This window comes from Halichoerus grypus, chromosome 3 (genome assembly GCF_964656455.1).
Source record: "Halichoerus grypus chromosome 3, mHalGry1.hap1.1, whole genome shotgun sequence".
Lineage (NCBI taxonomy): Eukaryota > Metazoa > Chordata > Mammalia > Carnivora > Phocidae > Halichoerus > Halichoerus grypus.
Window position 1 is genome coordinate 11,659,783 of NC_135714.1, and position 13,483 is coordinate 11,673,265.

The 13,483-nt window shown below is 36.7% G+C and overlaps 1 protein-coding gene across 1 annotated transcript in view; it reads right to left on the reverse strand.

The window, feature by feature from the left end:
• Positions 1–2,437: 2,437 nt before the first annotated feature.
• The window catches only part of FBXL5 (F-box and leucine rich repeat protein 5), a 44,953-nt gene continuing 33,907 nt past the window's right edge, over positions 2,438–13,483 (reverse strand). Inside the window, exons 10-11 of the mRNA XM_036096531.2 lie at positions 10,097–10,245; positions 2,438–3,231 (exon numbers count right to left, since the gene is read on the reverse strand). Of these exons, the coding sequence (XP_035952424.1) occupies positions 3,155–3,231; positions 10,097–10,245 (226 nt within the window). The 3' untranslated portion in view covers positions 2,438–3,154. The remainder of the gene's footprint in view (positions 3,232–10,096; positions 10,246–13,483) is intronic.

Here is a 13,483-nt window from a genome sequence, read left to right on the forward strand (position 1 = left end):
CAGCACCTCATCCTTTGACGTCCCAGCCTCCAGATAGAGGAGGAATAAATGTTTGCTGTTTAAGCCACCCAGTGTATGGTATTCTGTTAGAGCAGCCTAAACAGACTAAGACAAACACCGGTACTACTATACAAGCCATTAAAAGGCATTAAATATATGTGCTGACATGGAAAGATGCACACAAAACAGAAATACATAAAGCAGGATTTCTTAAGCACTACTGACATTTTGGGCCAAGTAATTTTTTTTTTTTTTTTTTGGAGGGCTGACCTGTTCATTAGAGGATATTTGGCAGCATCCCTGACCTCTACCCACTAGATGTCAGTGACATCCTTTCCCTCTGCCAAATTGTGACGACCAAAATGTTTCCAGACATTGTCTAATAATGTCCTCTACGGGATAAACTGACTCCAGCTGAGAACCAGTGATATAGATGGAGTATGATCTCACTTAAAAAAAACAAAACATAAAACCAGAGGGACCAAATTAAGGAAAAACATTCACCTTTTACTTTATTCCCTTTGCCTTCCTCTATCAGATTATATTACAATTATGTGTCTGCATGCCTCTGATACCTCAACTATGAACTCTTCTTCAAGGGAGACTTCAAGGACTGACATGTAACAGTCATTACCAGGCAATACCCCGTCATTACAAGGTATCCATGGACGAGTTACTTAACCTCCCTGCTGCTTATTCTCCCCATATAGGATCAGAATGATCACATTACTTACTTCCTCTCACTGTTTAAACAAGTCAGTATATGTAAGTACAGGTACTTAGAACACTGCCCAGCGCTGAGCGCCTGATGTCAGGCACCCCAAGGCAGCTCACATAACTTGTATTTTATTCTAAGAATGAACAGTTCCAAAAATTCATTAAATCAATCACAAAACCCAAGATAAATTTAAACCCAGTATTTACAGTGTTTCATCAAATACTAACTATACCCCAAAGTTAATGTATAAAAATTAAATGTAAATTATGTTGTCCATCTCCCCATGCAACTAGAGAGAGAGTGGAAAAACAGTGAGTCTCCACAGGACGATGTGCTGACACACCCAAGTCCATGTAGTTCGGGACTGCCAGGTCCTATTTAATGGTTTGCTACTATCAAGCAGCACAGGACAAAGCAAAAGGGAGGCACCTCAATCACCTGGTACCCCTGAGGATACCCTGCTCAAATTAGTTAAAAGAAAAACATTTAAGTCAACTCCTGAAACATCATTGAATCATTATCAAAATTTCTCCCCCAAAAATATTATACTGTTTTGTGACTACATGGAGGATAAACTTGAGTCCTCACTTGATGACTCAGGGCCAGGAGTCCGGATGAGTAATTTTACTCACAATTCACGTAAATACAGATAAGTTGAAGTATGGGGTTGGATGGACTCACTCCAGAAGAATTCTTGTAGTATGTTTTCTTAAAAATAGCCCCTGATGTGAACTTTCCAAATAAACTTTATTAAACACTTAAGGAAATAAAAACACAGTAACTACAAGAAAATCAACCTTACAAAATAAAACTTCAGACCCCATTTAAGTGCTCACTAAGCTTAAATTTCCTTTCAAGTTCTCTAAGGGATCAAGAAATCATTTCTTACTTTGTGCTTAGGCCAAACTTTTAAAGGAGGCCCGCTGCCACAGTACCACAAAAGCCGTGACTACTTACACCTAAGAGGTACAGGTTCAAAAGGTAAGACGGTCTGTTCACACAGCTGCCTCGTCCTACATGCAAGAAACATCCTGCAAGTTCAACCATGACACAACGAGAGAACCCTGGCAGGAGGCAACACTTCAGAGAGAGCCATTAAGAGAGGCGCCCCCACCCCAGACTTGGGTCTCCCCTGCAGTGTTTAATTCAAATATTAGTGAGACTTAAGACATAGGTGGATTCTCCCTGTTCAGATTCTCATCAAATGAGTCTTCCTTCATCTTTAGAAAGCTGTCTCAAAGTTTTCTCTTAGCCTGAACTGAAATCTGCTTACCTGCAGTTTGTCCCTTTCCTACTCCTATCCCTCAATAAAACAAACAAGAATACCTGGGACCACAAGTAACAAGACTGCAAGATTAATTCCTCTTCCACAGCCTTGCATGCATTTCCAGAAGTAGATGGCGTGCTGCCGACTCTTCTCTTCAGGACATAAAATTATATATAGCATTACCTAAAACTGATTCAATATGTGCCTTTCTGAACAATAGGTCCCCACTCCCACTGTCTCTTCACACAGCAATGAAGACAGCCATACACATTCAAATTCTGACTACTGCACAATTCATCTCAAAAAAGACAATTCAGCTCAACAAAATTAGGTATCTGTCTAAATTGCCAGGATCGTGATTTCACGGGAGCTCAAAAGAAAATATTTAGACCTATTTTACACTAACATAAACCTGAATTGAGATTTCTAATGAAATCAAAACACCAAAAAAATTATTTGGTAAAGTCCTCAAAGTAGATTTTATTGATACATTTGTTCAAATGATTGTGGAATTTTTAAAAATCCCTCCCAAATTTGACAATTTAGGGACAGTGGTAGGAACCAGGAATATCTGAAGAAAGCGAATACAAATACATTGGTACTTTGCTAGCTCACTGAGCTAACACCAAGAAGCCAATTTATTCTATTATCCTAAAGAATCTTATATGTGGGTATGTTTGAATTGGCCCTCTGAGAACTGTTCAAACAAAGGAAACATTATGGAAAAAAGACTGGTTTTCAAAATGTGCAATCTTTCAAAATAAAACTTCAAAAATGTATGTTTGAAAAGATCTGCAAAGCTTGGTACAGTGTTTATATATAAAGAGAACCAATAACCCCATTGACTTTAAAACTCAAATTAATCTAAAAAATACTTTAAATGGCATGGCATTAGTGACATTCTTTTCAAAGCATTCCATTTAAAAGAAAACTGCTAAAACTGTTCTCACCCTTATGAAAAGATCTAATCCCTTTCTAAAACAAAAAGATGATTTGCAAGAGAAACAACACTGTACAACTGACTGGTAAATAAAGATTTCTCAGGCTGTAAGAAATGGGGCCAAAACAATCAAAAAGGGATGGTTAACACAAGAAATGTGCTATAAGTAAAGTGCATGAAAGGAAGCCTGCTCAGCTAAATGAAGTAGACAAAGGTCAGGAGTCAAGGGTCATTCGCCAGAGCGGCAGCAGGCTCGAAAACCACACTGCAAATTCTGGCATCCGCTGGCGGTATCAGCATGAGGACCTGTGTAAAAACAGAGAAGTGTGAAAGGAGGAAATTTCTTAGGGATCACATGAAAGAGCTAAGACATTTGACTTTTTTTTACTAGCAATACATTTATAACATAGAAGTAAAATGTCCCAGTGAATGTATAAAAAATTAGACACAAATACAGCCAACAGCAGCTCTACTTTAACTGGTCCAAAAGCTAAATGAAACAAGAAGGGAAAGAAATAATTTTTTGGCAACAATCTTACAAAATAAAATTCTAAGACAAAAAGATAACCCACAGAAGCAAGCCTGTCCAGCTAACTTAACAACAGATTTCTTATACTCAGAACATCCTTCCTAGAAATATAATTAAGACAAAAACAGCCCCCTCCGTAGACCAGCTAAAGAACCCAATATTGAGCAATTACAAAAACATTACAGTCGAAACTTAAATAAACTATATAGACATAGACTGAACATGTTTTCCATATCTTTATTTAACAGCTGCAGCCAAAATAAACGGATAGGGTTAAGTGAAATTATCTTCCAGAATTAAGTATATAATGAATGATTAGCTAAATAAACATACCTAAGACATAATAAAAGTTATGATTCATTTACAAAACAAGAATGCAACACTGTGGAGTAACTGACATTTTATCCCATTCACGTTATGCTGCCCAGACACTACATACAAGATCCATTAGGGAACACAACTGAGAATTAGGAATATCAAAGAAGCGATATCATGGCACATAAGCAAACGTTAAGTTTTTTGAATGAATCACAGTTTTCATAAAGGCAGGCAAATGTGCAAAAGGATGTTTTAACTATACCGAAGCCTTTCAGTGTGTCTGCACCATGAAGAAACAAAGAGCAGTTAATTCGTTCTTATTCATCAAACAGAACCAAAATCCTTGCATGTGTGATATGTAAGGATCCCATACAAAAAGTACATGAAGCATCATTTTATAGACGTCAAATGGATTATAACTGAAAAATCATAGTACTCTGATTGATATCTAGTTTAACTCAGAAACTATTTTAAATAAGCTTTGTTTTGTTTTTTAAAGTAGCAGTCCGCTGCAAAAGGCGGCATTTGTGCTAATACCAACGTAAGGAAATGGCTACTTGCAATAAAATACACAAAACACTTATTTCCCAGAATCCTCCCTTGTATTCCTGAAATGGCACACACAAAACACTAAGGGCAGACTTCTTAGGATATACAATCAATGAAGTATAATGTTCATGTATTTCAATAAAGAAATGATAATATACCTTTAAGTAAGAAAAGAAACTAATGAACTTTACAAGCATATGTGGGACTGCAATTGGTTAGGACTTCATTTATTTTCAAAAATGTATGTTTAATTTTAAAATAGATGTGATGATGCCTGGGATATGGGGAGCAGGTATGGGAGTGGGCAATGGAAGATGGGCCATGCTTTTATAACTGCCAAAGCAAATAATACATGAGGCTTCATTACATTATTCCATGTTTACATGTTTAAAATTTTCCATAACAAAAAGTAAAATATTTCAAATATAAAATTAAATTACCAAAAGCCCATTTTTATTTAATCAAAATTAAAACCTGTTCTATCTTAAAAATGAAAAGTTGAATGCCAAATATTTAAAAAAATTCACAAAGTAATTTGTTATTAATTTCCCTTAAAATAAGACTCAAGGTTAGTCATCTTAACCAAAATCAAAGTAAAATGTCCTAGTACGTATCATATTTATTAGAAATGTCCTGACGGGCGCCTGGGTGGCTCAGTTGTTAAGCATCTGCCTTTGGCTCAGGTCATGATCCCAGAGTCCTGGGATAGAGCCGCGCACCAGGCTCCCTGCTCAGCGGGGAGTATTCTTCTCCCTCTCCCACTGTCCCTGCTTGTGTTCCCTCTCTCGCTGTGTCTCTGTCAAATAAATAAAATCTTTAAAACCAAAACAAAACAAAAATGTCCTGATAAGGAAACCTGTAGTTTGAAACTCTTCCACTGTCAACCTTTGACCAGGTTTTCCTTCTGAACATATTTTCAGCTTTTTCCTTACACACTACTTAACCCTCCATGCCACCTCTTCTGAGCTTGTCTTTCTGCACCCCTTAAACGCTGGTTCCTGCTCTGCCTGACGATCACCTAGTGCCTCTCTTCAAGACCCAATCCCCTGCCTCGCCACGACTGCCCTGGTGACATTCAGTCCCTGGGCTGAAATGCTTGAACTGGTGGATTTTGCAAAAATCTATTTCTCAGTATGTAATCCTCCAATTTTTAAAAAGGGAGCAATAAGAGCAAAGAGACATGGAGACTTTAGACAATTTTCCAACTAAAACTCCCTTAAAATATTTAAAAATTTCTATATTCCGGGGCGCCTGGGTGGCTCAGTCGTTAAGTGTCTGCCTTCGGCTCAGGTCATGATCCCGGGGTCCTGGGATCGAGTTCTGCGTCGGGCTCCCTGCTCAGCGGGGAGCCTGCTTCTCCCTCTCCCACTCCCCCTGCTTGTGTTCCCTCTCTCGCTGTGTCTCTCTTTGTCAAATAAATAAATAAAATCTTAAAAAAAAAAAAAAAAATTTCTATATTCCTATTTTTTAAAAGACAGAAAGGTAAGGAAGAAACTTTACACTGAATTCAACAATGACCTGGGAAAAGTCCTAAGTGATGGCTGAAAGCAATGCAAGTGAAGTATGCTACTAATTTTAAGGCAGGAAATATAAGGGAGCCTCAAAGGAGCCAACAGGACCAAGGAAACTACTCTAGAGATTCCTATCTTTCCAAATATACACAGCTAGTCACCATCCTCCCCAAAAGACAGGCTCAGCAACCTCAGGTCCACCCTGGCCACTCTTTTATCTCAAAGTCTAAAGGATGGTAATAGGGATCACAGGGAAAGAAAAATGCAAGAATAAAATTATGTGTCCCATATTAGGTTGAGAGTAACCCAATCCTGCTTATCTGTCAGCATCTCCTTATTAACATCACAAAACAAATTCCTCACTCACACTGATATAAAATGTGCCCCCTCCTTCAAATATGCACTAGAATGTCTGAGTTTTAAGTATAGAGTGAAAAGGGTATTTCAAATCAGAAAGTATGATCTATCTAGAGAAGCCTATGAGGACTTAAACAGTAACTATGATACTATCTTAAAACTACAATCCCATCCTAAGGTCAATTTATAGACCAGGTGTCTGAACCTAATAGTCATGAAAGTAGGAGATTTTATACTATTAAAGGCCAGAGGCAAAGCAAAAGTGAAGACAACCACTGTTTCTAACTTAGGTTAGTCTCATAATGTAGAAAACAGTAGAGAACAACAACTTCCAAAAGCATGAAAACTGTAAGTAATGTTAACAGTAAGACTCTTAAGCATCGTAGAAGGACTGTTCAGAAAAGGGAATGAATGGACAACAGAAGAGTGAGGCAGCACTAGACAGAAACACGGCTGAGATATCTCCTATGTTATTCTGCCAAGTATCTCGAGCAGACAGCTGTGCTTCCACAGACACTGACAGCTCGAAAGGCCATTCCCTTTAAATATTTGACTCATCACCAGCAAATGTCTAGCTCAATACAGAACAGAAAAGTCAAATGGTTGTAATATATGAGGGCTGAGGGCTAAATTAAGTTAAAGAATAATAAAGAAAACAGGAAAACAAAATTGGGCATAATCGTTAAATAAAATTTTTAAATGCATGGTAAAGAAATAAATTTGTAAGAAAGCATTTTTTAAATATTAGATAAAAAGAGCTATAATGTTAACTATAGTTATTTTCCCAAATTTTTATTTTTGATTGATTTGTTTTTCCTGGATTTTAAGTATATTATTTATGCTGTATATCTGCACTTACCTTCACTTACCTTTAATTCCTCTTTAACTTAAATTAGAAACATAAGAGAGCAAATCATCTGAGACTGTGTCACCTCCAGAACTATGAGCTAATCTATCTTAATTCATAAATTATACAGACATTGAAATGCAAATCAGTACAAAAAGTTTATTTGCTATCATTGTTCAAGTGTTCTTCAGAGCTCCAAAACTATGCAATTCCATTTAACACTTCTTAAATGACAAAGAAGCTTTTAAATGTTATGGCAAAGAAGCCTTCTTTTATGTTTAAATCTTAACTTTATCAATCAAATCACAAATTTAAATGTCATGAGGAAACATTCAGAAGAACAAAACTGGCATTTTTTTAATCAGTGCTTAGTACAGTATCTTGCTCACAGTAGATATTATTTGAATATCTGATACTAACTTCTCTACTAGTGCTTAGGAAACAGGTCATTCTGCTTTACTTATCACTCATTATTTAGTTAATGAATATTGTTTATCAGTATTTACTTCTTTTAGTTAGTAATCTAGTAGCTAACTATACTAAGTTTTTTTTTGACAAATACATTTTTAGTTAAATGTTACCCAAATATTTAAAATATAGTTTGTCACCCATGCTCCCTATTATTCTAAGACGATGTATAAAACATATTAACTACTTTCAGAAAAAATAAAAATAAAAAGGGGGCCCCATAAGCAGTCATTAAATATTTATTGTACAAACTGAGCTGTATTAAAAGATACTGGATCAGTCGTGTCATCTTGCAAAACTGGATACAATGCAACTTTATTCTAACACTTTCTAGGTTGTCCATATGTCCTTTTAAGGAAAAAGTGCCATCAGAGCATTGCTTTAAGAGCAATTGGCTGGAACTCTGGAATATAAGTTAATATGACAAGTCACCCTATAAACTTTAAAGGATTTCCATTTCCCCAAAATCATGTTTTAAGAAGCTGTAAAAGGAGACTTAATATTGGATTATACAAGCGCTGTCAATTTCCTTTCAAGTCTTTCAAAGAAGTCAGATATCTTCATTAAAATTCATTTATTGAAAATTACCACTCATTTATCAAGAAAAAAATCACATTCAACAAAAGGAATGTAGCAGCTCCTTTGGAACACTTTAATATTTATATATTCAAAACCAGTTAAGATGAAACGAATTCTAACATCCTAACAAAATGCAAAAGATTAAGTATTTAACTTTATCCCATCACCTAAATTATTTCAAGAAGTTTTCAAAATTATACAAGCAAAACAAGTAGGCAGATCATAAAAATGAACTGAAATCCGATCTCCCCTACCCTGTAACATCTATATACCCAAAAACAAATCTAACAAATTCAGTTGTGATATTCCCACAAGCATAACCTATGCTGAAATCAACTGTAGACAATTCAAGTGCAACATACAAATAAGATGTTTTTCTTATAAAAATTATTGCTTACTAGTTACTTTTCATAATATGTCCTAGAAGCATTAGGAATTAGGAAGTACAACATTGCACCTACAATGACATAACTGTACATTAAAAAAATCTCTCATCACAAATTTACTGCATCTACCAAAGCAGTAAATGGTTTGTGGAAGCAATCAAACTTTAAGTTTTTGTATGCTTAGCAGGTTGCAACTAAAATGACACTCATTTCACCATTCCTGGATTATATGCTGAAGGCAAGAGACAGCAAAGAAATGCTCCTACTTAGTATTGCAACTTCAAGAACAAGGGAGGTCATCTCCTGCATCACCAATGTGATGCCAGAAATAAAAGAGCTGCGATCTCCTGTCTCTTTATATGTATTTAAGGAAAACTTAATCTCCCAGAAATAGCAATTTGCTAACTTCTCTGCCTACAGGTATGTCATTAAAGAGACCATTCCTCCAGCCTTGGTTCCTTTCAATTGTTCTCCCTGAGAGAAACTCAGGTGATCTTCTTGTCATCTTAAGATGACTTAGGCTTTCAAAGAAAACAGTATATGGTGTAAAAAGACAGGTGCATAGTAGAATCTGAACCATGTAAATGTTTCTCTAGTTATAAATACAGGGGATTGATTTGCTTACTAATAACTGAGAAGCTTTTTGTGCTTCTAGAAACTTGAGTCTCTACCAGTGACTATCAAAAGCCCAAAAGGGTACTGAATGTACCTTGAAAAAACATATGCAACAAGCCCACTGCAGGGTAGGGATAGGTTTAAGAAACAAAACAATCAATAAATATTTATCCAATGATTGCTATAAGTAAGTTCAGGAATCAATCTCCAAAATACTGTAGGAATTTTAGTCATGTCTAAAGCATCTCAGCCTCTTCCCCAATACTACACACCCATCCCCCTCAATCTTCCATGAAACTGATTTGAAACCAGACCCAGGATCCCCAATAAGTTCACATTACCAAAGTCCTCCCTTCTCAACTGCATTTTTTTTTAAAGTTGTGTTACAAGAAAACTGAGTCATCATCCCTAAGAAACTGGTGTATCTAGAACATCAATACTGCTAAATTGTTAATGAATGCTATATACACTCTAGAAGAATTTCCCAAAATTTTATAAGAATTTTAGTATTTCTAGGGGTGCCTGGGTGGCTCAGTTGGTTAAGTTGGTTAAGCAGCTGCCTTCGGCTCAGGTCATGATCTCAGGGTCCTGGGACTGAGTCCCATGTCAGGCTCCCTGCTCAGTGGGGAGTCTGCTTCTCACTCTCCCTCTGACCCTCCCCGCTGCTCCTTCTCTCTCTCTCAAACAAATAAATAAAATCTTAAAAAAAAAAAGAACTTTAGTATTTTTACAACTTGCCATTTTAGAATTTATTAAACTATTACATATCTCAAAAATCTGGAAGAATATATATTTGAAATACCTATCTGAAAGAAAAACTTACCTTTATAGAAGCTAATTAATGAAAACATACATGATTTTTAAATTTTATCAAATGTAAAGAATCACCTCTGAAAGTAAAAAAGTTCGGTAATTAGCTAGACAATTAAATAGAAACCCTAAGAATAATGAGAACTGTCAAAAATTTTTAAATCCATTCCTTCAAAATTATCTCATTATTAAAAGGCATTACCGTTAATGTTGTCACAGTAGTAAAAGTATTCATCGTTTAGAGAAGGACATGCTGAAACCAAATCCTGTAGGCCTGCACCAGTTACAGTAAGACAACCAGAGAGATTAAGGTGCTCCAAATAAGGCAGCCCTCCTCCCAGAGTCAAAACCCTGTGTAAGAGAAGCAATCCAACAATTAGAATATATTAATCTATGAAAATTTATGTATTCCTATGGCCCACTGGACCACTATTAACAAATCTTTCAATTTGGTAATGAGAAAATTCAAAAATTTCTATAAAACGTGGTAACTCACCTCATCCTTAGGCAGCAATGCATTTAACTGAGAAAAACTTCCTACATTTTTCCTAAGGACATTCAATAAACAAGTCTATAAAATTTCTCTTTATAAGAAATTACAGCAACTCAATCCTTAGAAGTACTGAATCTTGGAATTGTAATCATTCTCCTACAGGTTGTCTAAGTGAAAATTATCAAGAAAATTACTGACTAGTTTTGTCAGTTCCTCAAAGTTAGAGCTAGCATATGATCCAACACATCCTCTCCTAGGTGTACACCCAAGAGAACTGAAAACATATGTTCACATGATAACTTGCAAACAAATACTCATTGCAGCTTCATTCATAATAGCCAAAAGTGGAAACAACCCAAATTTCAATTAATTAAAATGAGTGGATAAATAAGCATTAAACAGCCATAAAGTACTGATACATGCTACCACATGGATTAACTTGAAAACATATGCTAAGTGAAAAAAGCCAGACACAAAAGGCCACATAGTGTATGATTCTATTTAGATGAAATATCCAAAATAGGCAGAATAGGCATAGAGACAGAAAGTAGACTGGTAGTTGCCAGGGGCTGGGGGCAAAGAGGAATGAGGAGTAACTGCTAAAGAGCAGAGGGTTTCCTTATGGTATGATGAAAATGTTTCTGAATCAGTGGTGATGCTTGCCAACCTTGTAAATCTACTGAAACCACTGATTTGTATACTTCAAAAGGATGAACTTAATGGTAAGTGAATTCCATGTCAGTAAAAAATGAAAACCTAATGGTATATCCTAGAAGAATAAAAACATTAATATAAACAGATAAAATGAGAAGTTAGCTAAAATGACAATGGCAGAGCTGAAAAATATCAAGAACAAAATTAAGAACATCAATTTTCTATACAATATTTAAAGCAATATTACAACAGCAAAACTGTGAAAACTGGAACAGTCTATCTTAAAAGGGACGTCAAGAGACTAACAATACAGTAAGTTTAGTTAAAAAAATTAACATGATTGTACAGGAACGTGAAAATTAGGAAGTTAAGTAAAATTGATATCTAAAAACTATGGAAATATTTATATAATCCGTAAAGGACTGCTGACTAGAAAAGACTAGAAGGGGACATTTTAAAGTTTTGTAATTACATGTTTAAAAGAAGAAAGTGATCTATTAAAAACAACTTATCAGGGCATGTGGGTAGCTCAGTCGGTTGAATGTCTGACTCCTGATTTTGGCTCAGGTCATGATCTCAGGGTTGTGGGATCATATCCAGCATCGGGCTCCAGGCTCAGCGGGGAGTCTGCTTGGGATTCTCTCTCTCCCTCTCCCTCTGCCCCTCCCCCCTGCTTGTGCTCGCTCACTCTCTCCCCTCTCTCTCAAATAAATAATTCTTAAAAAAACAAATAAAAACAATCAAAACCCCAAGTCCCAAGGGAGATTTAAATGCATACTTCCCCTTACATTTTGACTGAAAAGAAAAATTATTTCAACTGATTTTTTTTTTTTAAATCATAAATTTCCTTGTCCATCTCTTCAGATTTCTAATTAACAACAGTGGCAGTTCAGGACCTCCCCCAGTGGCTTGACTGAGCCACAGCATTTAGAGACAGTGGTCTTTAAAGAAGACAGTACAAGGTTTAAAGTTAATTCTTTTTTTCCTATAAAGCTGAATAGCTCATAGTAAGAAATAGAACAGCCTTTAAAAAGTGGTCTGGGGCACCTGGGTGGCTCAGCTGGTTAAGCCTCCAACTCTTGATCTCAGCTCAGGTCTTAATCTCAGGGCCATGAGTTCAAGACCCTCACTGGGCTCCACCCTGGACATGGAGTCTACTTAAAAAAAAAAAAAGTGGTCCTGGGCACCTGGGTGGCTCAGTCAGTTGAGTGGACTCTTGATTTCAGCTCAGGTCAGGATCTCAGCATCATGAAATCGAGCCCAGCACTGGGCTCCATGCTTAGTATGGTGTTTGCTTGAGATTCTCTTCTCTCTCCCTCCCTCTCCCTGCTCCTCTCCCCACTCAAGTGCACACACTCTCTCACTCTAAATAAATAAAATCTTTTTTTTTTAAAGATTTATCTATTCACTTTGAGAGACAGAGTGTGTGTGAACAGGGTGGGAGGGGGGGAGGTGCAAAGGGAGAGAAAATCTCAAGTAGACTCCCAGCTGAGTGCAGAGCCCGATCTCATGACCCTGAGATTGTGACCTGAGCCCAAAAATCAAGAGTTGGACGCTCAACTGACTGAGCCACCCAGGCGCCCCTAAATTAATAAAATCTTAAAGAAAAAAAAAGTGGTCTGAAAGATCTCAGAAGCTAACTTCAACACAGAGACTGCTCCATTTCCTAAAATTTAAGAATTTTCAGCACACTGAGGACAGACTGCATGGAATATAAAACTTCTTTTCATAGTGTACTTCAAGAAACCACTTGTGCAGTCACTGACCTCAATGAGCTTAATGGGAAATGAAACAAATCAAAAATAAATATGCAATTATAATACCATATGATGGTCTCCTGGGAACATACAGAAGGGTATTGATGGGGGAGAGAAGGGGAGTCCAAAAAGGTTTCCTATAAGAAGTTTTTTGTTTTGTTTTAAGATTTCTTATTTATTTGACACAGAGAGTGAGAGAGAGCACAAGCAGCAGGAGCGGCAGACAGAGGGAGAGGGAGAAGCAGGCTCCCCATGGAGCAGGGAGCCCGACTCTCGGGCTCGATCCCAGGACCCTGGGATCATGACCTGAGCTGAAGGCAGACACTTAACTGACTGAGCCACCCAGGAGGCCCAAGAAGAGACATCTAAACTGTGACAGAAACGAACAGAAGTTAGCCAATAAATGTATGTTACAGACAGTGCAAATACAGATGTCTAAAGATGAGAAATATGGCGCCTTGAAGGAAGAGAAAATAGTTGAGTATGGCTAGAGAAAGGATGGCTCTGTGGGTGGGTGTGTGTTTGTGACATTTATCTGTTTATTGTCTTTTTTTTGGCAGGGGTGAGAATGTGACCAGGTAAAAATTTAGAGAGTTAAGAAGATAACAAGATATATAAAGATATACATATATAAACTACAGAAGTAATAAGCAAGGGCCAAGAATTCGGACCTAACCAAACTGCA